Source organism: Camelus bactrianus, chromosome 5 (genome assembly GCF_048773025.1).
Source record: "Camelus bactrianus isolate YW-2024 breed Bactrian camel chromosome 5, ASM4877302v1, whole genome shotgun sequence".
Lineage (NCBI taxonomy): Eukaryota > Metazoa > Chordata > Mammalia > Artiodactyla > Camelidae > Camelus > Camelus bactrianus.
This window is the reverse complement of record NC_133543.1, coordinates 39,741,189-39,767,977: the sequence shown is the minus strand read 5'-3', so window position 1 is coordinate 39,767,977 and position 26,789 is coordinate 39,741,189. Positions and strand designations below refer to the sequence as shown.

The 26,789-nt window shown below is 35.5% G+C and overlaps 1 protein-coding gene across 5 annotated transcripts in view; it reads right to left on the bottom strand.

Moving 5' to 3' along the window:
- The window catches only part of GALNT13 (polypeptide N-acetylgalactosaminyltransferase 13), a 462,125-nt gene that overhangs the window by 164,542 nt on the left and 270,794 nt on the right, over positions 1-26,789 (bottom strand). For all 5 annotated transcript variants that reach the window (XM_074363678.1, XM_074363673.1, XM_074363674.1 and 2 more), the window contains exons 5-7: positions 6,009-6,175; positions 5,164-5,371; positions 2,503-2,673 (exon numbers count right to left, since the gene is read on the bottom strand). In XM_074363678.1, the coding sequence (XP_074219779.1) occupies positions 2,503-2,673; positions 5,164-5,371; positions 6,009-6,175 (546 nt within the window). The remainder of the gene's footprint in view (positions 1-2,502; positions 2,674-5,163; positions 5,372-6,008; positions 6,176-26,789) is intronic.

Below are 26,789 nucleotides of genomic sequence, written 5' to 3'. Positions count from 1 at the left end.
CACCTCATTTTTAAAATGTTGGTAATTTTTTAAAATGCAAAACATTGTACAGGCCAAAGAAAACATATCTACAGAGCGTATTTGACACACAAGCTTCTAGTTTATGACCTCTGGTTTAACAATTTGATGACTGTATTGTTGCATATATAATTGAGATTTTCCTGAGGAGTCATTTAATTTGACTATTAAAATGTCAAGGACAGTTTACTGATGAAAGAAAACTAAACAGAAAGAACAGAGCTGTATTATGTATGTTATTATTCCATACTCGTAACTTCACAAATGGCAAATATTCACAAAATCCGTTTAATTATCAAAAAGAAAATATCAAAGCCCAAAGGTTGACAATAGAATAATAAGTATAACCATTACAAACTTTACTTTAAATGTGGTATAACTAAGATTAGGGCACAAGTTCAAATTGCTTCTCTACGTGTGCAGATGCATGATTGTATTTCTAAATGATGACTAACTAGCCAATTACAGTCACTAGAAAGTTGTCATAACTGACATTTTAAATGAAGCATTCTGCTAAGAAAACTAAAATTTCAACCTCATTTTAATCACTTTAGCTATTCAGAATTCTGTTAATCATGTAGGAAAAAAAATTGTCTTTAACACCTCAAATGATTTATCTGTTTGTATGAATGTGAGAAAAATGATCACATCTTCAAGTAATAGATTACAAGTACAAAGAAAGTTCACATTACAGCTATGCTGATGAAAATTACCTGCAGGCTGTTACAACACAGCCAGTGAATTAATTAACCTTTTGCCATAAAAATCTAGAAACTTCAGCAAAGACTGAACTTTCTCTGTTTCTCTTGTTTCAGCTCCCACAGCACTGAAATACTGCTCCCTCACAGTGAAATACTGTGCAGTTACTGAGGCAAACAAATAAAATCTGCTTAGACTTCATCACCTCTCCATGTTATTGCAATAAAGCTGCACACATTTTGGTTAAAATACATACAGCAATTTGGATGTTTCCACTTTTGTTTTAATGAAAGATGAGAAATAATGGCCAATTTATATGTAGACTTTTACTTTTACGAATAAGATTGGTAATTTCTTACTATGAATGCTGGCTACCTCTTAATTATTTAACTTTCGACTCTATGAGAAAATAAAGTTAAATAAAGCATGTCTTTTGTCAACGTGTTAAAAAATAAGTACACCCATACATTCTTTTAAGCTTCATTTTCAGGTAAACACATTATCTATATTTGAGTGTACTGGTCAAGTATTTTGATAATTTTCACTTGGGAGCTGAAGCTGGAAAATCGTCTAACACTAAATGAAACCACTGTCTGTGAAATAGGATTTCTATTAAATAAACAATGGTAATACGAGCCATTGTATTTCCTCAAGCTGTTAAAGCCAAGGATCAATAAGACTTGGTGAATGTGAAGATAACAGCAAGATTTAAGGACTACTAAATTACGCTTTAAATACTGACATCATAACTTCACATCATTATGCAACTGTTTGGAACTATACTTTATTTTTCTCTTTGACATAGTTAATATCATGTTAAGAGCGTTGATAGTCTCAATATTTAATTGTTCAATAATAAGCAACTAGAGATGTTCTCTTCCATTAGCCAATTTTTAGAATTAGTTTTAATTAATTCATCATATAATTTGTCTAAACTATGGATGAGTCATTCTCTCAGTAGGTTAGGAGACACTAAGATAATGGGTTATATACATTGTTTTAGAATGTTAAGGTGCTTCTCTATTGTTTCAACCAAATGATGATTTGCCAAATTCATCTTTAAAGAGTGAAATAAGTGAACTCCCTCCCCAAGTATTGTTCAGGAAAATTTTTGGTTGCAAGTAAGAGGTACACAATAATGTGTTAAAATAAGAAGGTGATAATTTTATGTTAATAAAGTAGACACTGCTTACTAGACAACTGCAGATGTATATGATAGTTCTTGTTCTGTATTAAGGGCAAACACATATTTTATGCATAAATATTTCAAATTAAGTAGCAATTTTAAATAATTTGGAAAAAAATAAACCCTTCATAATTGTTAATTTACTGAAATTTTCCAAATGATCTTTCTTTTGTATCTGTAAGGAAGATAGCTCTTAAAGGTTGGTAAATTGTAAATATTTACCAAAACATTTTTGTTATTTCAGTTTTGAGGATTTCTCTATTATAAACTATATACACTTAGGCAGGTATATAACTACCTAAAGTACCATAAAGGTTAGTACGTATCTGTCACATAGAAAATTCACAATAAATATATTTTGAGTATAAGAATACACGGTTTCAAAAAATTGGCACTCTGCCAATACTTATTCTGTGCTAATTTAACCTAGATTTAATATTGCCATTGATTATTAATCGCGTAAAATGTGATAACATACATAAATATGAATAAAAAGTGTATGCCTTTAAAAGCCTACAAAATGAGTACACAAATTTATAACACACCTTAATTATTATAGGAATACACAGGTTATGCTTTGGAAGATATGATCTACATACCTGACAGGTAAAGTTCTGTCTCCTTTTCTCCTATCCATTTCTCTTTGGGGAACAGGATACCAACGGAAATTCAATTTCCAGTTAAAACCCCCGTAAGTCATGTCTGACCCAGCCATATATTCAAAGGTATCGTCACTGATCACATCAATGATGGGGCATACAACTGTTTTCCTGCAGAAAAATTAAAACCAGTTTACAGATAAATAATAATTTAAATGTTACATTCGCTTCTTTAAACTTAATACAGCTCATATGTTGAAATTTAATTTTTTTGTGACTTTAACTTGCCTTTATTTTCACTCTATCCTTTTTCTCTGTGGAATTATTTCCTTTTACTATATCTTACTTCAGTCAGCTTTACTCTATCATGTATAATCTAATCAAACACACTAATTGATCTTCAAGCTGATTTCCAAATGCAGTCTAAGTACAAACTCAGCAGGATGAACATGGTCCATTTTTCATAAAACCTCCATCCACAGAATGATTAGTAGAGCTGCTTTAATATTATGCATCATTTTAGCGATAGCCCGGTGAAAAGCAATAGCATGCAGGGAGTGAAGCATGAATGATGGCAAATTAGATCTGGTATCTCAAAGATGATAGGTTAGTTTAAAGAGACAGTTCTGAGAAAATCTTCATGGAAAAACAAACAGAGAAAAAGCAACAAACAGAAGCAACAATAAAAATCATGATCATCAAATAACTAAATGCTTCCTATGAAAGACAGTAGGGTTGTGACAATTTCTGAGTGAATGGTCCTAGACTTAATAGTTTATAGCAACAATCTGTATATTTTACGATAGGGAGAAGTAAGTAACTTCATGTTCCAGTGTTTCATGATCCATTTTTTATAAAAGTAAGAGGGAAGGCCAGGACATTTGGAATTCTTTGATGGTGGCTTTTTAGGGTAAGGAACATTTCACCATGGCAGATAATTAGGTACTCCTTTAATCCATGTTGAGCTTTCTCCAGTCTTCCTCTAACTCAGAATTATATGTTCTGTTATGAGATCAACCTTCTGTCATTTCCACAGTAAATGTTCAACCAACTGTGCATTGGTTGTAGCTAATTCCGAAGAGCAAAGCTTGTTGTTCGTATCAGGTAGAAGGTAAATACACAAATATGCCTTTGAATCAACCACAGATGTGGAAAGCAAGGAAATGTTGTCCATCATTTATTCTGGTTTTGTAACAACAGTATCCCCAACACTCATTTTTAATCAGGGTTTTATTGCACACAATTAGCCAACGCCTAGGGTCCTCTGAAATCAATACGATTCATCCAGCCTTGAAAAAGCTTCTTGGTAACTCTGGTCCTTATAAAATCAATATCTTTCTCTCTTCATTAAATTTAATGATTTAATTTATAGGGAGGTGAAATTAGATCTAATAACCTTGAACAGGACTTTATTATCTAGTTATGGCAACTTTAGAACATATAAGCAGGACAAGACATTCAAATTCATTACACGCAAATACAATATAAATATATTGTTGGATTAAAAAATAAGTGATCTATGCATAACCATTTGAAACAACATTATATTAAAACTCACTAGGTTTGGATATGAAACACATTTTAAAAGGCAGCATAATGTATGAAAAGTTGCCAGGAGATGCATTTAAGATGTTCCAAGTTCATTTTACCTTGCCAATCTTACCCTCCTGTGCATACTGTACAATACACAGAATGGAAAAACATTATTAGCTATAGATTACTCAGTTGACTAAAAGGTTTCCACTGCTTTCTTCAACTGCTATGGTTCATTTTACTGACAACCTCCATCCATCTTCCTGGCAAGTACCAAATCCTGCCATTTATGGGATACAGCTGCAGTAGCTCACACTAAGCAGCCCCTGCCTTGGATGCTTAAATAAAAACTTTAATTCTAAAAAGACCTTTCTCCTGTATGTAACATGACGATGCAAGCAAGGTGTTAAGCGATGCTTCATTATATCAGACAGCAGTCGGCATAGTTGTCTTCATTAGGGGCTTAGGAATTATACTCATTTATCATCAATGTTCATGAGTATCTACAAAAAAAGACACTTCGTAGCATCATCATCAGAAATAATTGTGAGTATCTGTGAGGGTTCTTAATTTCTCTAAAGTATTATTCAACTTTTCAGATTTCATAATTTGTATGCACAAAGTTGACAATATTATTTAAATAATTAAACTTATTCTTACAATTGTGCTGTTTTATTTTTAAATCATGATTTCATTTCAGTGGGGTGAATGAGTGTGTGTGAGTTTATTTTTAAGACCCTCAAGGTGGCATTGAACTAGATTTTGAGTAAGGACAGTGACTTGGTAGAGAGAAGACTGGTCTGGCAGTGGGAGGGACTAAACTGTTGTTCCCATCACTTCCAACAACTGGGAGGAGATACTTGACGTATTTGTTCCTCCCTATTATGAGATAAGAACATCTACATTACCTAGTTTGAATTGTTAAGACTATTTCTAATAAAATATTCATGTTCAGCATAAAAAAGTTAAGGTCTTTATTAAATAAAAGGGAGGGAGAGGACTTCTTTTTTAAAAGCTAGGAAATAAACCTTCTGAAAATAGCAACTTGGAGGAAAAGTTTTGATGGGCAGCTGGAACTCTCCTAACAGGTTCAGTTAAAACCCAGACAGACATAATACGTGCTCTTACCTGTCTTCCTTTATTCTTGCCAGCAAGGGCTCCAGCCATCCTAACGTGCATTCACAGTGTGCATCGAGAAAAGTTATGACCTGCCCTTTTGAAGCAGCGGCTCCTCGAAGGCGCGCACGTATTAACCCAGAGCGCTCTTCCATTCTAATAATTTTTACTGGTACTTCTAAATTTTTCACATAATTCTCTAATGTTAACTTGAGAAAATCTGTAATGTGCAAGAAGAATTTATAAAGTTTTGAAACCATTGTAAGACAGAGAAGAGATACTACTAACCAGATGGAAACACACTGAAATGGTGGGCAACTCCTATCGCTGTTTTTTGGTGTTATGTAAAATAGAGATATCGAGGAGGTGTCATCAGTAAATTAATGCACAGTGCATTATGACCCTGACACTTGGCTGACAAGGATAAGGTTATATGAGGAATTTAATATACTAGGCGTTAATTTAGAAACTGGGCCACACTGGGAAATGCACTGCAGTCTCCGTAATTATAAACTATTTTTGTTGTACCAGCACTAAAAATAATGACAAACATCTACAAACACATATAAATGCTCAATCATATGATCAATTGAGTTGGGGAAAAAAGGGAACACTTTTGAAAACCGTTTTGGCTGATTTTTTTAGGTTAGTAAGAACCAAATGGAATCATGAGATAAATTGAAAGAAATAGTTACTTGTTCCTGGAGTTGGCACCAACAAGGCACAATGATGAAAATTTGATAGGTGGTTGCAGGGTTAGTGTAGTTACAAGCAAAATGCAGATCATTGCCCAGTTACTTTTTTGAATATAATAAAGCTTTCTAATTTGAAAAAATATACAAGAAAAATGTTTATACCTCTTTCACTGGCATCATCTACCAAGATGACCTCAGAGAGTAGGTAGTGTGGGGAACGGTTTATAACGCTGTAAACGGTTCTGAGGAGAGTGCTCCAAGCTTCATTATGAAATACAATGACTACACTTGTGTTTGGAAGTTCATCAGGGTAGACCTTTGTCTTGCATCTGGAAAAAAGGAAAGAGGGACATGCGAATACATTCATTTTTCATTCTGATCATTGTAATAAAATTATCTATTGTAACAACTTTAGACTTGAAAGCCCTTTCCTACAGAAACACCTTATGATTATCTAAAATTATTTTCCTTTTTATAAACATTGTGAGTAATCACACAGCACTTTGAAAATTAAATATGCATACTTGCTAATATTATTTTAACAAATTTTATTTTTTTTACTAATTTTATATTAACTCCAGAGAACAAAGGGGCATGATTTCCACAAGTCTAAGAAAGCTAAAACAACATTCTGAGACTATCAATAGAAGACCAGGCTCAACAGGGACAGATGAATTCATTTAGTAGATACAATCATCTTCTTTGTTTAGAAAAAAAGAATTATTTAACTCCAAAAGTCCTAAGAACATAAAAAGACATATGTTCACAGGGTTTTGAAGCTTGTAAAACTTAGATGATTTTTCTATTCTGAAATCTAGTCACGTAGGCTTTCTGTTCTGTTGGAGAATGCCATAAACCACGTCTACTTGGAAGGAAAGTTTCAAGGACCACGATGCATTTTACAGATTCTCAATGAGTACTATTTAATCCAAATCAGAGATTACAGAAGGTGCAGGCTACCAGCACTTCTCCAGCTCTAATGTGAGAGGAGTCACTTTGGGATTTGTTAAAGTGCAGATTCTCTTTCAGTCGGTCTGGGGTGCAGCCTGAGAATCTGCGTCTTAACATTTCCAGGTAATTCAGATGCTTCTGGTCATGGAGCATACTGGTTGGTTAGTAAGAGTTTACATCATAATTTTCATTACTTTCAGAATTTGATGTTTTGAGAAAAACATTGAATTTTGCTCATAAATTAAAAGAAGTCCAGATTTTACTTTTCAAGTCATCAATCTTAAAAAGGGACATTTGATAAATAATATGCTCTAGTTGGTCATTCCAAGTTTAACACGCAGATGGCTCTCTATCAACTTGTCAACATTCAAACATGTCCATCATGTAATGTTAAATCACTGTGATTACAGAATATTAAAAAAAAAAAAAGTCCCTGGGTATCCAGAGCAGAAATAGAAGGTTATTTACCTTAGTCTATTTTTCCCTATAAAATACTCTGAGAAGCTAGAAAATGAAAATCATTCCATAAAGTAAAATGAATCAGATACTGCCTGCCATTCATAAGCAATGTAATCCACGACACAAAATTAGCATTGTTAAAATTAGTCTCCTTCACAGGTGAGTGAAAAAAATCCAGTAAAATGTAGGAGACAAAGACATATAATAAAGCAAATACTGAAGGCATGCCTGTTGAGATTTTAATCATCTTTTAAAACCATCTAAAATATCTACTCACTGAAGTGTTCCGCAATATAGCCAGATAAGAATGTACCATATACCTAACTATAACATTTCTTCAGCGTGTATTTATTTGAATAACATTCATTAAGCATCGACACCATATAAGATATTATGTATGTAAGAAAAGCCAAAATGTAGGAGGAAAGAAAAGTAGTTTGATTCACAGTCAACTCTTCCCATTCTGGTGGCAAGGTTCAAATAGTTCCTACTTGCCTCATCATCGTTTGACTTGTACCTCCAGGCAGTTATCACTACATGAAATTTGAGAGCTGTCTCAGTAACCCAGGAAGGATCTCACCATGATTTTCCTCAAACCTCCCTTCTTCTGCCTCATCCAAACACCCCCTCATGTGCAGCACGCTGAGCAAAATGCATGGTCATCATCAATAAAGAAGTCAAGCTGGAAAAGCAGTCCAACAGTCCACAACTACTGGTTCAATCCAAGGATGAGAGTCCATAAAGGCTACTCAGTACCATTTGGAAAAAAATAATTTCTTTTAAGTTACATCTAACAAAGAAAAAACGGACCAGATATTAATTTAGATAAATCATTTAAAATGTCAAAAGCAGATACTTAGATCCAGCTTCTTAAATGATTTGCATCATACTTTATTTTTGTGTTTAAAAATAGTTCACTCACAAATGTTAATTTTATATTCATTATATGTGACAAAGTTATGATGAACTAATTTGCCGTTAATGCAGTTATTATGCTGACTTAGAGAAAATTTCCACTATGTCATTATTTAATGTAGCATAAAAATAAAATATGGCTAAGATTTTATTAATTCTTCCTCTTCCACATATGTAAACAGTTATTTAGCAAAGAAAACTATGTATAATAATAAAATAATTATAGGCTAGTTCTTGTTACACAGATTAATTATTTTCTATGTCAGTTTATCCAGTTATCTCAAGTGCACAGATATGTATGAACAAGAGTTATTATATTCCTGGCTTCTCATGGATTTGTGACACACTGAACTGTAATTATCGCTTGTATTTCATCCAACCTGTTGTTTCACCTACAGTAAGATACATCATGATTTTATTTACCACTAGGAAAGAAAAAAAATGGTCAAATAAACTGTAGCATAATGCTTTCTTATCACTAAGATCTATTCAAGACATACACAGAACCTATAGAAAAAGCTTTGAAACTCATTTGGACAAAGATTTCTATCAACATTGTCAGGCTTGCTTATGAATCAGTCACGCTGATTTCTTGTTGCTTTCAGATTTCTTTCATCTATTCTAATGCGACTTCTCCAGCTTTAGGTTGTATTGTTTAACGTATGAGAGGCAAACATCTGGCACATACCTCAGTAACAGAATACAAAACAACTTCATTTTCTTGTGAGCATCTTCCTATATTAGAAAGCTGTGCCTTTCAAACTTTAAGGGGCAAAGGAATTATGTGGAGAGTTTGATAAAATGCAGATTCTGATCCTGTAGATCTGGGAATGGGCCCAAGGCTCTGCATTTCTAAGAAGATCCCTGGTGATGTCAGTATTGCTGGTCCTGGGTTGACATGATAAGCAACAAGGCTATATAATCAGTCAGGTGTTGATTAACAAGAAAATACAGAATTGTTGTCATTGCTCCAACGGTAAATATTGGCTTCCTCATAAGAAATTTAATTTTTGCCACTGCTTCCTTGCCTTTCTTTTCAGATAATAATTCTTTGTTCTAATACTGAATCATACTATAATCTTTCTGAAAAAATGTTGAATGACAAGCAAACTCTACACATATCGTATAAATACTGCACGTACTTAGTTGAAGCATGACTATGTGAACAGCCGTGACTATGTTCCTACAAGCTTAAGAAACATTGCCTACATCACAGCTGCTAGCTGGTAGACAAGGTTTGTGACTAACCATTCATGTGAACTCATCCTGATTTCAGACACATTAAATGTAAAAAGGGTACACTTAAAATAGGTGAATGAAATAATTTTTCCTTTGGCCACAGAAAAGTACTGAAAGAGTTCGGTTTTTTTTTTTTTTAATGCCTTTAATATCTAAGTTGGCAGAATTTTTAACTCACTGATTTTTCCAGAAATTATAAAAACAAAACAAAACCAGAAACCTGTATGATAGAGGTGCGGGTGAGTACCTAAAGCAGATACATAGATTGGACTTCTCTAGTAATCTCTTCTCCCTGACACCTGGCAGACTTCTTTGTAGTAGTATGGGAAGAACTTCACCACTGTCCACCTCAGCTTTTGTATCTTTTACATAATAAGATCAAAGTATGTAATGTGAATCATGTGGTAGACACTGTGTGGTCTACACTGCAGAGTGAAGCTCAGAATGGCCAAAGGGTGGAATTGGAAAGGACCTTCAAAGTTGACTAGTTCACATATTTACATCACAGAATACAAGTCTCAAGTCACAAAATTAGTTCAATATTCTGCATAATATAGTAATAAATAATAGTAATAATAAAGTAATTTGTTATTTCATAATATTAGTAAAGAAAATGACGTCTGCTCCATATTATACACTATATCGAATGTCTTAAATGATATTGTTGAAAAATAGAAAAACATTCAAAGTATTTAAAATCATGCCTTTTTAAATAGTTGATATCTTATAACTATATATCTTTAAATCAAAATGAGAAATAGATTCCCCTAGGATCATTGCATTAGCACTAAGCATAGAAAGCCAGCTTTCATTGAAATTATGTACATATAGATTAAAGACATTTTTAGCGCTCTGCCTTTTGAAGACATTGTTTTTCTTTTATGTAAATATCTAAATAGAATTGGAAAAGTTGACATTATTATTGTAGGAATACAATATATATGTATTTAACTTTAAGAGTAAAAGTAGCAGACTGCAACAGCAATTTTCATCAATTTGAAAGGAATATTTAATGCCCACTACTCAAATTAAGCCCCCGAAATCTAGTATTCCAGTAAAATCATGCACTTTATTATAGCAGCATTTCATATTTGCACTGTATTTTGATATTTCAAATCTACACTACCTGAAAGGAAGTAAAAGTGTATTTCTTTTAAATTCTTTAATAATATATCTGTGGCTCTTAATCTTGGCTGCACATTGGAAAGCTTGAAAAAAAATATTGATGTGTGGGTTTCAGCCACAAAGATTCTGATTTAGGTGTGGCCATGGGTAATGGGATTTAAAAAAAACCAAAACTCTTCTGTGAATTTGAATGTGCAGCCAAAGTTGAGAACTGTTACCTAAAGTTATTTAACAGAAACATTGATTTTTTAAAAATACATACATATATACGTATATATGTGAAACCTTTTTGCTTATATCAACATTTTAAATTAAGATGTATAAGGTTAGTGTTTCTTTCTGTGTTTATATGAGATAAAATTAATAAGGCATTATTTCTTGTAATAATAAGCACTGGAGTCAGAAAGTCTTCTCCACTTCATTTACAATCTCTTCGGTCATCTGCATATATGCTAATGTCCACCCAGTTTTCTGTGTATCAGCTGTTGACTTAAATATATGAGAAATGAATCCAGCTGCTCTTCTTCGGAGAGAATACGGGGCTAGAATCAAATTTCCACTGTCTGGAACTTGGAAATCCAGTGAGCTAGTGTACCTATTTACCATCTTTCCCCTTGGCTATGCACACATTATGGGAATGTAGACTGTTACAATTTGATTTTATCCTTTTCAAAACCATATTGATGTTTTCAGATAAGCTACTGAAAACTGAACACAACATGCCACATCAAAGAAAGAAAAATTGACTATTAGATGAGAATGTGAAATCACACAGGATCTACAATTACACAGTGGTTTAGTTAGACACAATCCATTTAGGACTGCAAACAAAGGCTGTCAACATTGTAGTTTGCATGGGCTTGTTGGATTGCTGCTCAGTGAGTCAGCGGCTACCTTTTGCTGTCTCAAAGAAGATTAATAACAGAAATTAAAAACAAAGACTTCTGATACAATTCCTCTATATACTTTTTATTTTTAAGAGCTGTGGGAGTTGCATTGGACCTGGCAGAATTATGTGTGGTTTCCCTGTTTCCCAATCATTAACATTCATATTCACAGAGAGAAATTTCGTCATTTTCCAATGCATCCATGCAAGGAAAACTTGGGTGACAGGAAAGTGATTCTTTTATAATAATTGAGTAGCTTAGGGCCTCAAGTAAAATGAAGCACTTAATTTTGCATGGGTTTCTATATGTAGATTTGTATTTACACGGTGTTAAATTCTCCAAAAGTAAGTTCCTATAAGTCATTACTACTTAAGTAATCCAAATTTTTTACAAAAGCAAATTCTTATTCATCTGCCCCAAACATTTTTATTTTGAAATCCAGGTAGATCCTGTACGCACCTTGGCCTATTTGCTATCAGACCCACTCCCTGCTCCTTCTGCTCTCTTCTAAGTGTTGGGGTGGGTGGAAATGGAGGATTATTGGACAGGATGATTTCCCAAGACTCCCTTGATTATTGCTTTGTTTGAAATCTGCCATGAGGATGCTGGGTGGGAGAGTGCTGTGCTAGTGAAGGGAGGAACAGGAAGCTGGGGAATTTCTTTCTCTACACTTCCCTGACGGCAGAGAAAACAATTCAGCCCCTTTCCTCAGCCTCGTACTTCATATATGCCTCAATCTTTTCACATATTTCATTCTCTCACAATAAATACATCTAATCCAAAAGACTAGGGGATTCTTAAAAAGAAGAGGGAAGGTTAACCTTATTCATCTCTGCCTCCCCAGAAACGAGCCTTCTGCATGTCACCAAATATATTTAATAAGAGGTTGATGCGTGGAAACTTCACAATGAGGTGGGCTGTTGTATTATCAGATCAACTTCCCAATCCTAGTTCTACATCATTATCATCTGAACCAGGGGTGTAGAAATACTCATTTTCCTACATCTTTTTATATCTTTAGTTGGTGTGGGTTTTCAAGCTTCTAGAGCCAAATAAATAAGCTAGAGGTAGGGAAAGGATATAGTATCAGAAAACTAGTCTGTGAGTCATTCTGTTAGAACACATGCCCCCCAAACGTAAGTAGCATCGTTCTATTTTGACATATAGGAGAAGGTTCTGTGTCTGGATAACCTATGTTTATCTCCCCATTCTGCCATTTAGGATCCGTGAGCAAACTCTCAGTTTCAGTTTCATCATCACCCAAATGGGGGTAAAACTGCCTGCCACATCTATATTGCAGGACTTCCGCAGAAAACAAATGAGATTATTAAGGAATTATATGAATGTAATTTATTATTATACTATTCTTCTATTGTAAAGCATTATATAAAATACGATTGATAAGGTCTTAGAATTATTTGGGTCACCCTTGAGGCTGATAGGATTCTGACGATAGCCATGTTAACTTGTCTTTTGTTCTTAGCTGAATATCCATGAATTAAGTGCCTACCAACATGTTCCCCCTCCTGCTGACTCAAGCTGGAATAGCTCCCCACTACTTGCTTCACCCTTTGGGTCAGTCTGATTATCAAATCTTGCATTCCTCAGCCAGAGTTAGGTCATTTCCTCCCACAGCCAAGCCAAGATTTAAGGAACATCATAATAAGAAAGCCAGTACTAAGTGGCAAACCTTGACTGAACTCTTAATTATGTAGCAAACATTGTACTATATGTTTTCTACAGATCATCTCACTTGACCCTGAGAACTGAAATCTCCTGCAGCCATATAGGTTAAATATCAAAACTTTGATAAGACTATGAACTCATAAACTAGCTTCAACACTTGCTTCAAGAACTTCCAGGAAATAAATTTATTCAAACAGTTCACTGCTCAAACAATCCCCCTGAAGGAGAACAGGCAGCTCAGCTGTCTTCTCACGGCCAATTCATATCTTAATTAGACAAATTGCTTGCTTATCAATTGACCTCAAGGCTCTTTCCTCAATATGTCCACAATCCTAAACTGTGTCACCACATACTTGACCAGTCTCAATAAGATTCCTGCATTAAAAGACCACTTTTAAGCCACTTAAACCCAGAACCCCAATTTCTATAAATATCTACCTTGGCCACTTCTTTCTAAGACTACGAGAATTATCTGTCAAGGTGGTGGTTACTCTGGTGAGCTTCCATGGAGTCAGCAGTTAATAATCTTTATAATATTCTAAATTACTCCCATGAGATAATGATAACCTAATGTTCAGAGCAGTTAAGTAACTTCCTTCTTTGTTACAGAACTGGGTTTCAAACCCTGGAAATCTGACTTTAAGAACTGCTATTCTACCTCTTTCCTGCTAGGATAATATCCTTTCTCACTTAGGGAAGAAACTGCCTTTTTTAGGGAGAATTCTTAGAAAAGGCACTAGAGGCAGCAGACAGGGGTCTGAAGGTATGCATTCTCAGGAGAGATGGGGGAAACTTTGCTTTGCTCCAGGAAGGCAGGGGCTTAAAGTAGGAAAGACTAAATAAAGGAGGAGGACAAAGGGACCAGGGAGAGGAGATGAACAAGCAAAGTGATGAGGGGCTGAAGTGGCCGATTGGCTTTCCTCAGTGATGTGATAACTGCAGGATATTTTAAAGATGAGTTATGTCTAAGATTCATATTTGACTATAGTGTTGTAATGCAACAAACCTCCTCTACCATTATCAATTACATTCACCCTACTCATAAATGCACTGCATTGGTGGTTACATGAGTATGTGTCCAACTTTGTGAAAGAAGCCAGGTTTAGTATCTGGATCACACTGGGAAGAACAGAGAAAGCAGGCACAAAATAGTAAGTCTACCAGGGAATTGAATAAATCTTGGGAAGATGATTCTCTGGGGTTTAAGCTGACCTATCTTGACTTTAACAGACTGGGTACGCTAAATTGACATCTGGTTTATATTTAAAAAAAAAAAAACTTATCACTGATCTAACTCCTCCCAAAATAATGGCAATTATATATTTCCATTAGAGTTACTTCCATGATGTCAATAGTTACTAAACAGTCTCTTTTTTCCAGAACATAAAAATGAGCATTGTACAGACAAGTTTTATATTCTTTCTATTGTGAAGAACTCTACTTAATTCTGGAAATGAACTATAATTCAACTCTGCAGCTAAAGGTAAAAGAACACCATTCAAGTAACTGTTGTGGCCTTTGTTGTTTTGGAACATGAATTTAGGAGGCTGTTCCCTTTCTGTTACCTCTGAGTATAATTCTTTCATGCTTTTGAAAGTACTTAACAATAAATTGTCTAAAATAAATGTGTTTATTGAATGTGGTAACTATAATTAAAGTGACTTTGCAACAAAATTATTCACTATTGTCATCTGTAAGTTTAAACTCCTACATTTGTTAGTGAAAATAACACTGATTTCAACAGGCTTGGAATCTAGCTTTTCTTCTTCCTTCATTTATGGCCTCATTCAAGTCAACTGACCACCCTCAGAATTATGTTTTTCACCTCTCTGAGATAATAAAACCACCACACAGGATCAAAGGCAGAAACTTTGATGTTGACACGATGATGGTGATGTTGACATCATGAATCACCAAATCCTGATGATACTCCATCAGTATCTTTCCTATCTTCCTTGCTACTATGTCCTCTACGTTCACTGCCACCTCTTCTCTAAGTTATTGCATGGCATCAAAATGGTGCATTTGTGGAATATTTTTGATCCCCAAAGTATGCCCTTCTCATTGCATTCCACAACGCAGACCCAAGCAGCCACTCCTCTATTCAAGTGTTTTCATGGTTCATCGTTGTCTAATGCTGAAATAGAAAGGCTCCTCCCAGCTCAATCTTACTCCTGTCACCTCCTTTCACCACGGCACTTAACTTTTCAGTGATACTGAACATCTCCAGTTTCCTTCAGGAAACAAAGCTCTCTCATGCCTTTATCTCTGTCCATCTAGAGAATTCTTTGTATCTGAAAGGCTTTCTTCCCTGAAGAGCTCACACATGTTATTCACGGTAGGGCTCCAGCCACACTTCCTCTGTAAAAACATTTCTTCCAGGGTTAGTCAATTGTTCACTCTCCTAAACTCCCAGTACATTTTATATATTTATTCCCCTTCCTTCTCCTATCAAAAGGTTGCTAGGTAATTCAACACACTGAGAGAATGGAGTCCTTCTGAAGTGTCTGGAAAATTCTCTGTCATACTGTAACTACTGTTTCCAAGAAAAGATCTGAAAGGTTCCCTGAAAGGATCTGTTTCCTCTCAGTATTCTCATAATAAGACTTTCTAGCTACAGAATTCTCTGAATATAAAATGTTTATTTCCTTATCAAATACTTAAGAATATATATGTGTGTGTATATATACATATACATATGGTTGGCTGTAAACCATGCATTCTTCAGGGAAGATGGAATTACAGATAATGAAGGAAAGTTCAACTGGCCAGAGTGAATTGTAAAGATGTTTTGGAGTAAAAGTCTGTCAAGAACAGCGTTGTGTTTTGCAAAGGGTGAAAGCATTGCCATGGAGTGTCTAGCAACAAGCAAAATAAAGATACTGACTGAGAAATTGGTGGTGTTTGTGGGACCTAGTGTCGGTCACAAGGATCAAATCCAGGGGATGAATTCAGAAATAGAAGATCACAGTCCCTGAAAGATCAGAAAAAGAAAACAAATCACTCATGAAATAAGTGGGTTTCTGCTTTATCGGATCAAAGACATGGATACACAAGTACAGGAAACATACTCCATTCATGGATCATGGTATAACACGGGAGCTAGATCTCAGGATCAAAGCAGTAACTGGAAGAGATACACAGGACCAGGCAAGATGTGAAATGGGCTTATTGAACTAGAGTCATGGCCACAGCTAGCCTGTACTTACCTTTGTATGATTAGAAAAATATATCCCTTCTGGATAGTGGTGCCCTGCCACCACAAGCTTAAAAGCAAATCAGGCTTTTGCGTCCAGAAAAAGGCACTCTTTCTTCCAGTGAGACACAGCCCCTCACCAAGGTGCACTGCATCATAAGAAGAGTAAATTGTGGGCAATGCACACAATGGACAACTCTACGGGGGTGCCCTAAGCCTTGAAATATCTTAATTATCCTGACTACAAAGATGATTAGTTCTGTTTTCAGAAGCACAGCTGTATCTCTAGATTAAGAATTGGGGATAGAATGAATAGTAGGGCAAACTATGAGGCAGGTCATTGTACCTTATTTGAATGGGGTCAATGTGGAGAGCCTATCTGTATGGAGTAAAGTTTGTAGGCTCTGTGAGAACTCTGTTTTTTTTTTTTTCACTTTGGCTCAGATGGTGTTTTCATGTACTTCTAGCTTCGTTTACTATAAAGCACTATATATCTATATACCTATTTATATCTATATTAATATTTATTTGTAAAATATGTAAGTAAATCAATATAAATTATACTCAATACTCTATGAAACTGAATATCATGGATTTCTGACCCTAAAGAAATGCTTCAGGGAATAACTATACTTTGTCATAGAACTTAAATACCATCATATTTTGTGCATTTTTACAAAAATACTTTAAATCTGTGAATGAGAACAAAATTAAGATCAAAGTCTCGTGTGAAGCAAGTGAAGAACTTAAAGCACAGAAACCAAATTTCATTACCTACTAAAATAAAAATTTGAAAATATCAAATAGTAATTGCAAGGCTTAATTGCTGCCAAATTAAGTGGCAATTAAGAGACTATATGCATCATGAATTTTCTCTTTTATATTTCTCCTACCCAGTTTTAAATAGGAAATAATTTTGTTCTCTCCAAATTCCTTCCCTTTAAGCACAGCCATTCTTATCAATGGCAACAACAGGCACATCATTTTGGGGGAAGGGAGATTTGTCCGACGTTTCCACATCGTTCGATTCAGGCCACATTTTGGAGCAAGAATACAATAGAAGCGATGCTGTGTCATCTTAAGTGCTCTGTGACAGGAGGCACATGATGTTGATTTGTGTCATTACTGCCAGGTTTCTCCAATGCAGTCTTTTCCCATTGTAGTAATAAGTACCTTGTGAGGAGATAACTTGGGATTTTGTAAAATATTCTATTTTTATCAAAATTTCACTTACTAGTTATACCATCCATTGATGATTATTGCTTTTAATATATATCTTGTGCATGCATTTTTAAAATACATTTTGAGGTATATTTTCAGTGTAAATTTCTAGATATAGAATTGTTGAGTCAAAAGTAAATGCATATACAATTCTATTACATATTGACAAATCACTGACTATAAATGTTGTACCAGTTTGCTTTTCCATCATCAATGCTTGACAGTTTTTGTTTTCTCATAGGTTTGTTGTTTACACATTGTTTGAATGTGTTGTCAAATTTTAAATTGTTACCTGTCTGATAGGTGAGCAAAGACGTCTCAAAGCAGTTTTAACTTGCACTTTTCTATTAGAAATGAAGTCAAATGTCTTTCAACATGTTTAATATGTTTAAAAGTCAACTTTATATCTGTGTGTGTGAGTGTGAGTGAATGTCTGTTCTAGTTTTTTGTCTATTTTTGTTTTGGAGGTTTTTTTCTTTGTTTGTTTTGCTTTGTGCCCCTGGATTTTTTAGAAATCTTTAATTATAGCAATATTAGTCCATTTATCTGTGATATGTTTGTCAGTATTTTCCATCAGTTCTATATTTGTCTTTTTATTTTACTTGTATTTTTCCATGTGAAAGGCTTTTTTATTATATGTTTTCAAATGTATCAATATTTTCTTTTATGCACATGCATTACAATTACAGATAGAAGAGCATTTCTTATAGGGGAACACAGCTTTTTAAAAAAAATTAGATTGCTGATTGATGTGGTCCTTATTCTTTAGTATGGTGTGAAATATGGATCTATTTATATCTTTTTCTAAATGACTAACCAATTATTATTACTATTGGGACCAGGACACTGATTTGAGATGTCACCTTGTTATAAACTTCCATTTATTCTTGTTATTTATCTCTATACGTTCTATTTCATTTCATTGTCTATGCTCCACTATCACACTGTTTTAATTATAGAGCTTTATACTGTGTTTTATTGCCTTATGTGCCTAGTTCTCTCTTACAGCTTTTTTCTTTTTGCATAGTTATTCTGGCGTGTTTATTTCCTTTGCGAGACCCTCTATTTCCATCTTATTTTAATGCATTTCAAAGCATGAGTATACTACCCCTCTCCTAAATTCCGCAGCATGATTATTAACTAGAGTTTGATTTTAATCAGTTTTTCTTTTAAGGTAATATTTAAATACAATGAAATATATAAATCTTAAGTGTACATTTCCTAAGCTTTGATAAATGTATGCCCCCCTAGAATCTAAACTCCTAGCAAGATATGAAACATTATAACTGCAGAAAATTTCTTTGCAAGCAATTTTCCCCAAAGCAACTGCTTATCTCCTTTTTCTTAATCATATTATTATTATTTTGCCATTATATAGTATGTGCTCTTTTGTATAAGACATTTCATTCTCTCAGTCTCTCTCTTTATACACATACACACTCAATAAAAATGTAAACTTCTCTTTTTACCTAAAAATAGTCTAAAGAACAACCTTATTACCAAGCATTTTCTGAATTGTAATGAAAAACTGAAGTCAAAGCAATCTCCATATATCAACTCCTCCCTTCCCATCATTAGTATCTCACAAGTGCCCTGAGCCTCAAACGTGATTGCTAAATGTAACATAAAATATCATGCTTCAGTGACTGCAAGCAATATCAAAACGTCAAATATATCTATTCTTAATTTCCATGTAATGTTAGTTAAGCACAGCTATTACTATTGAAGAATGAGAATCCTGGGTGATAAATACTTTTACCTGTAATAAGATAATTTCTAAACGATTTTTTAAATATGAAGTAATGAGTTCTAGCAAAGTAGACCACTATTCATCTGCAATTACTTAGTGAAGAGAAATAGTGACTATAATTATTGCTAAATAGGTTTGGTATCTGTCCAGAAGCCTTTGCATGTTGCTGATGTCTACTGCAGTGAGCGATCTAAAACACATATCATGTGTTTCATTTCATATTTCATTTTTCATTTCCTATTTGCGCTTCATTTCATTATTACAAAAATTCAGATCTGTATTGCATATTGACTGAAAAACAAACTGAATATCAGTATAATGGGTTTCTCTTTCAAATGATATTTAAGATTTAAGACCACCCAATTAAATGTTTAAAGGTGAATAATTTTATAGTTTTATATAGTAAAGAAATTATAAATATTATCTTCAATTACTCAGGAGCTATAATTTTATATTTAAAAAATAAAAATCACATACTTAAAAGATGTATTTCTCCTCTACTATAGGTAAGCTCCAGGCTAGACCTGGAAATTTAGTTTTCTTTATGATTTATTTAATTGAAACTCTTCTTTTGTTCTTAAATCCTTTGGGAATAAAGTTGAATTAAAAAAAAACAACCCTGTTTGCTGCTCTCTTCTGTTCACACCTGTAGCTCCTACCCACTCAGTGATGCTCCCTTGCTAATTTAACCTACTCCATGCACTCACACTTGCTTGATCAGTCCCTGCTTGAAGAGACAAATGTGCACTGATTCTTTTTTCTAGTTTCTCCTCCTGAGAGATTACCACATTGGGGAGATTTAGCATCTAGTTCCTCATTGCAACCCCTGTTTCATTTAGTTTCCAGGTGGTTTAGACTCCTGGTACCAGCACTGGAATTTACTCCTTGGGATAGTTAACCCAGTTTCCTTTCTGGAGAATTATATCCATAGAGACATTTAGCACCATGATGCAGGGAGCACAGGTGGCAGCTAGGAAAAGGAGAAGAGAAAATGACTGATACTAAGACTGGGACTTACTAAGGAACCAAGACCCTTAAGAAACCACGCTTCTTGCCACATGAGCACAGGTATGTGTGAATAAATATTTCCCATTCCCTTGTTTTACGTTATATTTATAATAGTATCCACAGAATCACAGACAAGGAAGGTGCTTACAGACCATCTAATAATTTTAATTTTATGGATGGGAAAACTGCATCACAGACAAAGAAAATAACCTGATAAAATCTCTCAAACTCCGGGTGACTATGCTGTGACCAGAATCTAGGTCTTCGAACTCCCTGAACAGTGACCTGTCTCTTCAGTGTGTCTAGGAGGTAGTGGGGGAAATTGGTGCACCCATCTCTTGTCGCCCAAGGGCCAGGGGCCAGCTGGCCCCAGGGTAGAGTCTGGCCTGGGTCTGTGGACTCCTCGCATAGGCTGCAGGATGGCAGTTCTCCTGCTTCTGGTGTTTGCCTCCTCGGTGGGTGAGGCTGGTCTAGAGGCTTCTGCGGGCTTCCTGGTGAGGAGCGCGTCTCTGCCCACCGTGGAGCTGGGTCTTGGCCCTCTGGTGAGCAGGGCTGTTTACAGGGATGTCTAGAGTTGGCTTCCTGCTCGGGAAATTTTCACGCAGCTGGTCTGCTGATGGGCGGGGCTACGTGTTTCAGTAAGCTGTTTCACCTGGGGCGTCAGCACCTAAGCCTGCGGGCCGCGGGCGGGGCCGGCCTTGGTGCTGAGGAGCCGAGCAAGATGTCTGCCCCCGGGAAGGAGCGCTCCTGCCCAGGACTGCTTCCCGCTATGTTTGCCACCAGCTTTTATGCTCCCAGGGTGAGAGACAGCCACCCCACAGCTCCCTAGGAAGCCCTCCAAGAACAGAAGGTAGGTCTGACTGTGGCGCCTACGAAAGCACTGCTTTTGCCCCCGGTTCTGGCGAGTACGAGATTCTGTGCGCAGCTCTTCAGAGCGAGGCCTGCGTCCCCCCCGACCCCCGTCCCGTGCAGCTCGTGCGGATTATGCTCGTGGGCCTTCAAGGCCAGGTAGCCTGGGGGCTCCTCTTCCCGGCGCAGGACCCCTTGGGCTGGGGAGCCCGATGTGAGGCGCAGAACTCTCACTCCTGTGGGAGAAACTCTGTAACGCGGTTTTCCTCCAGCGTGTGAGTCGCCCACCTGGGGTGTATGGGCTTTGGTTATGTTGCGAGTCAGCCCCTCCCACCCGTTTCCTTGTGGTTTCTTCCTTACGTTTTCAGTTACGGGAGAACTTTTATGTTAAGTTTCAGTGTTTTCTATCGGTAGTTGTTCTGTAGTTGTTGTGATTTTGGTGTGTTCGTGAAAGGTGATTTCTGGCTACTACTCCGCTGCCTTGGCCAGGGTGATTTACTGATTGCCGATGTTACAACTTGCTTTTTAGTGTTATTAACACCCGAAATAGTAGAATTCATAAGAGATTCAAGTGTAAAACTTTGTATAAGAGTAACATTTTAAGAACTTCTACCCCAAGGCCATTAATATAAATATTCAAGTTAAAATAGCACTTGCATTTTCAGAAATACATATACGTATGTTTATATGCACATATACATGTATGCATATGTACACATGTATTTTTAAGATTTGGAGTGCATAAATAAACTAAAGGAAATCAACATAAGAGCCTGTGGTCTAGAAGAAAATGATTTTAGAATTGTTGAGAGAATGTAAAGTACTGGAAAGTGAGTGGTTCCTTTTTTGGTAGGTCATTGAGTAACTTAGCTTCTCAGTTTTTTAGGCTTCAAGATTTATACTAATCCTATTTTCAGTTTCTTATTCTACTTTTCTAATCTCTACAAATCACTTCGTCTTCTTTTTTTTTTCTTACTATACATTCAAACTTTTCATTTATGGCTCAGGATAGAATTTATACTTGGAACATATGGGAACATTCACTCATGGGGGGAACTGTTGAGTCAACATGATTCTGGTACTTAATGAAGTGGATCGAGGCAGATGTACCATAAAGCCAAGGGGAAGGTCAAGCCTCAGAGCCCATTGCACAGCTTACTCAGCACACTAGCTAATCTCATCACCTCAAATTTTACTATTTTGCTCTGAAAGAAGACCCCAAAATGGTTTAAGTTTCAAGTCCCACAAACACAGATCTTCCCTGGAAGTGGAGTACAAAGTATTTGTGATACTTTTTCATTCCTCACTTACCAGGATTTAGTTTGCTGCTTGCTGAGGACCTTTTTGTCTCAGTGTATCACGCTCCTAGAGGTCACACGTGCCCACAGACTGAGATTTCAGTACGAAATATTTTAGAAAACCAGAATTCTGCTAAAAACCATCACTTTCCAGCAGGAAACAGGCACATTCAGGGTCAGAGACCATAAAGGTGTGCTGGCACTTTGATAGCTCCAATTCCCAAACTGCACCCAACGCCAAGGCCATCTCAAAACGGCTCAACAGGGAGCAGGCTTGGCTGGTGGGGTATGGCTTCATCATAAGCAGAAGCTGAAGTAGTTTATTTGTAAGAGACTTCCGAAATAATGAAACCAAACTTGAGACATGCTAGCAGCATACAAAGTACTGTTAATGTGGATCTCCAACTGGTAATACCTAAATAATATGCATAGAGATATTTACATTTAGATTTAGGTTTGGAAAGTGGTAATATTTGAAAGCTAGAGACAGGTAAGGAGATTTGGAGGCAAGCTCCAGAATCAGAATAATCAGAATGCCTAGACTCAAACCTTGACCCCATCATTTACTTGGGATGGGACCTTGGTAAAGTGATTTAATCACCTTTCATTTTAATTTTCTCATTTTTAAATGGAATTAGTTACAACACCTATCTCTTAAAGGTGTCAGATCAAGTAAATTGATCAGGTAAAGCGCTTGGCACAGTGACTGCATCATAGTGAGAACTCAGTAAATGTTAGCTGTTATTATTATTATTATCATTATTAAAACAGGCTATGAAGCAGATAAAAATTAGACATACTTAATAGATATTTGACTTTTGGTGATTAATTTTGATGTATGGGGAAATATATACAGGAATTTGAGATGACTCCAGATTTTCAAGCATCAGTAACAGAGATAAGCACCCTAAAAGGAACAGGTACGGGAGAGGCAAAGAGAGAGTTCATGCATCATTTTAGGTCATAAGCTGACTTTGATAGATGCCAAAAGATATGGATAGCAAACGACAGAATGTTTGACTTTGAAGCTCTGGGGTTAGTCAGATGTTAAGACAGACAATGGGAGATCATCAACAGATAATTGCTCACAAATTGGTAATAATGTATGAAAAAAATACGTGTCAGGAATGGATTCTAATGTTCAAGATGTTAGAGGTAAAAGAAAAATTAAAGGAGGGAGGAGCCTTTTAAGAACTCAGAGAATTTAGAAGAGATTCAAGATAAAGTGATTTCTTACAACCAATGTTAAAGGACCTTCTCTAGTCATCAAACCATAAGAAAAGAGCAAAAAGAAGAAAGAGGGGGAAAAAAAAAAAGACCTACAAAAGATTGCTTTGGCTGTTCGGGGTCTTTTGTGGTTCCTTATAAATTGAGAAATTGTTTGTTCTAGTTCTGTGAGGAATGTCGTGAGCATTTTTACAGGGGTTATCTTGGATCTGTGGGTTGCTTTGGTATCAAAATGGTAGAGGCCATTTTGATAGTGTTGATTCTTCCAATCCAAGAGCACAAGAAATCTTTCCATTTCTTTGTGTCATTTCAGTTTTCAGAGTATAGGTAACCTCCTTGATTAAGTTTATTTGTAGGTATTTTGATGTTTTTGATGTAATGGAAATGTTTATGCCAGTTATAAAATTCTGGTTTTTGAAGTGAAAAAAAAAGTGAATGAAAGGCTGCAAATGGCAAAATATCCTTCTTTCTTATGGGTGAGCTGTATTCCATTATATATATATATATATATATATATATATACACACACACACACACTCCATCTCCATTATCTATTCAACTATTGATGTGCAGTTAGGATGCTTCCATATCTTGGCAATCACAAATAATGTTGCTGTTAATAGCAGGGTGTATGTATCTTTTTGAGTTAATTCTTATTTTGTGCTTGCCTTTATTCCTTAGATAACTATGTAAGTTTAAAAATTAAAGCTCTAAACATTCTTAGAATGAATAGTACATATATGTAAATTTAAAAATATATGTGTAGTAAAAAAAAGAAAAAGATGTATCAAGCCTTGAAGGACATGGAAGAAACTTAAAAGACATATTAATAAATGAAAGAAGCCAGTCAGAAAAGGCTACAAATTGTATGGTTCCAACTAAGTGACATTCTGGAAAAGGCACAGCTACAGAAACAATAAAAAGATCATGGTTTCCAGGGGTTTGGGGAGAGGGAGGGAGGGAGGAATGAACAGATAGAACATGAGGGATTTTTAGGGCAATGAAATTATTCTGTATGATACTATAGTGGTGCCTACATGTCATTATGCATTTGTCAAAACCCATAGAATGTACAGTATCAAGAGTGAACCCTAGTGTAAACTATGGACTTTGGTTGATAATAATGTGTCCATGTTGGTTCTTCGATTGTACCAAATATGCCATAGTGATGTGGGATGTTGATGGTGGGGGAGTATATTTGTGTGGGTGGGGAGGGCTATGTGTGAATTCTGTATTTTCTGTTCAATTCTGCTGTGAACTAAAATTGCTCTAAAAAAAAATAAAGCCTGTTAAAAAACAAAAGATAAAGTAATTTCATGGAAGGCAATAGTCAGTAGCACATAGTAAGGAAAAGATTTAAAAGCCTCTGCTGGATTTCCCAACACAGCGGCCCTCTGTAACCCTAGTAAGAGGAATTTCAATTCTCAGTCTTGGGGGAACAGAAAGATTACACTGGATAGGATAATAACTTGGAATTAAGTAAGTGGAGACAGTCAGTAAAGACTTACTCTAAAATTTTGGCTGTTAAGAGAAAGTGAGAAATAGTGCAACATATGGGGGGTTGGGGTCAAATGAGGGCATATTTCTTGTATGTAGGTTTGTTTACCTGGTTGTTTATATAATAGAAGTGATGTCAGAGTGGTTATAGGCCGAGGAAAGAGTCAGTAGGAAAGAAGCATCCGCAGAAGAAGGAAAGACATGTGGTAACTGACACATCTCTGTCTATGGCTGATACTAAAATACATAGAATCACCTCTTCACAATCTTTGAGTAAACTCAGTAAATGTAATCCTGTTTGAACGCCAGTGTCCCAGGCTGACTACCGAGACCCTACTGATGAAAGTCAGACCATTCTCTGTTTGGGTTCACTGATCTATGTATTTGACCTTTTACTGACTAGCTCCTTTGTCAAATTTCTTTGACAAAGAATCCGGTATCTGGAATTTTCCTGGAATCCAGGAAAATTTGATCCATATCTGATGTGATAATCTGGTATTCTGGAAATTGAAATGTCCTCCTGCCCCACCACTATGTCGTTGTTAGATGCTTCCTGTTTCAGTAAATACTCCTGGTCTTTCCTTGCACTAAATACCTCCCGGACTGCTTAGGCAGGATCTTATTCTGGGTGACACTTATATGGTCAGCAAAGTCCAGAGGTGATTAAGGACACACAAATTCTGTTCATACAGACTTTTTTGAAAATAAATCTTAAAATGTTTTTCTGAAAAGGATTTTTTTTAAAAGCACTTCTATGCAGTTTTACTGCTTTTTTTCCCTTTTTTTAGCCATAAGCATTCATTTTGCTTAGAATTATGAAAAGTGAAAATTATTTTAATCTTAACATTGCATAATTTTTACATTACAGGAATATTAATTCCTCAGCAAGGGATTTTTTTTTCTTTTTGATAGCTATTTCTAAAGCTTTGTATACATAAGGGAATTATCAGAGTCAGCTTGGTCTATAAAATTCTTGGGGCTAACAGCTGCCAGAATGTGCATGTAGTATCAATTTGATGCCACTGAAATCAAGAGGTATATACATTAGAATAAAACATATAACACATAATATTAAAATACAAATTTTAAAATGTCAATAACCTTTCTTTACACTAACTTACACAATTATATTTTCTCTTCAAACACATTAGGCTGGTTTCCAAATGTACTGCCAGATATAATCCCTGCCAGAAACAGGGCTTTGCTCAAATTTCTGTTTCGAAATGAGGTTAAATGTGAGTTACATATTAAATAGTGAGAATTTCATCACTGGAAACTGAATTTTAAATTTTATTTGATATTTGTCATGTTCTTCATGGATGTTGTTCATAAGAAGTAAGACAAATGTTGAAGAACCCTCCTACCACCCCTACCCCCCAATAATATAAAACATAGAAGTCTTTCAGGAAGATAGAAGCAACTTGAATGATTTAATTTAAAAAATATAAATAAAAATGAAGATATTTAATACAGCTGCCATTTATAAAGCATTTTAAAGAGGAGGACATTAATTATTATATTTTCTTCCTATTAAGTATATGCAAAAACACTGATAAAAATCTACGGAAAGTTGTTATCTTGAAAGTTCTGCGTATATACAACTGCAAAACTTTAAAACAAAGAAAAGTGAAATCC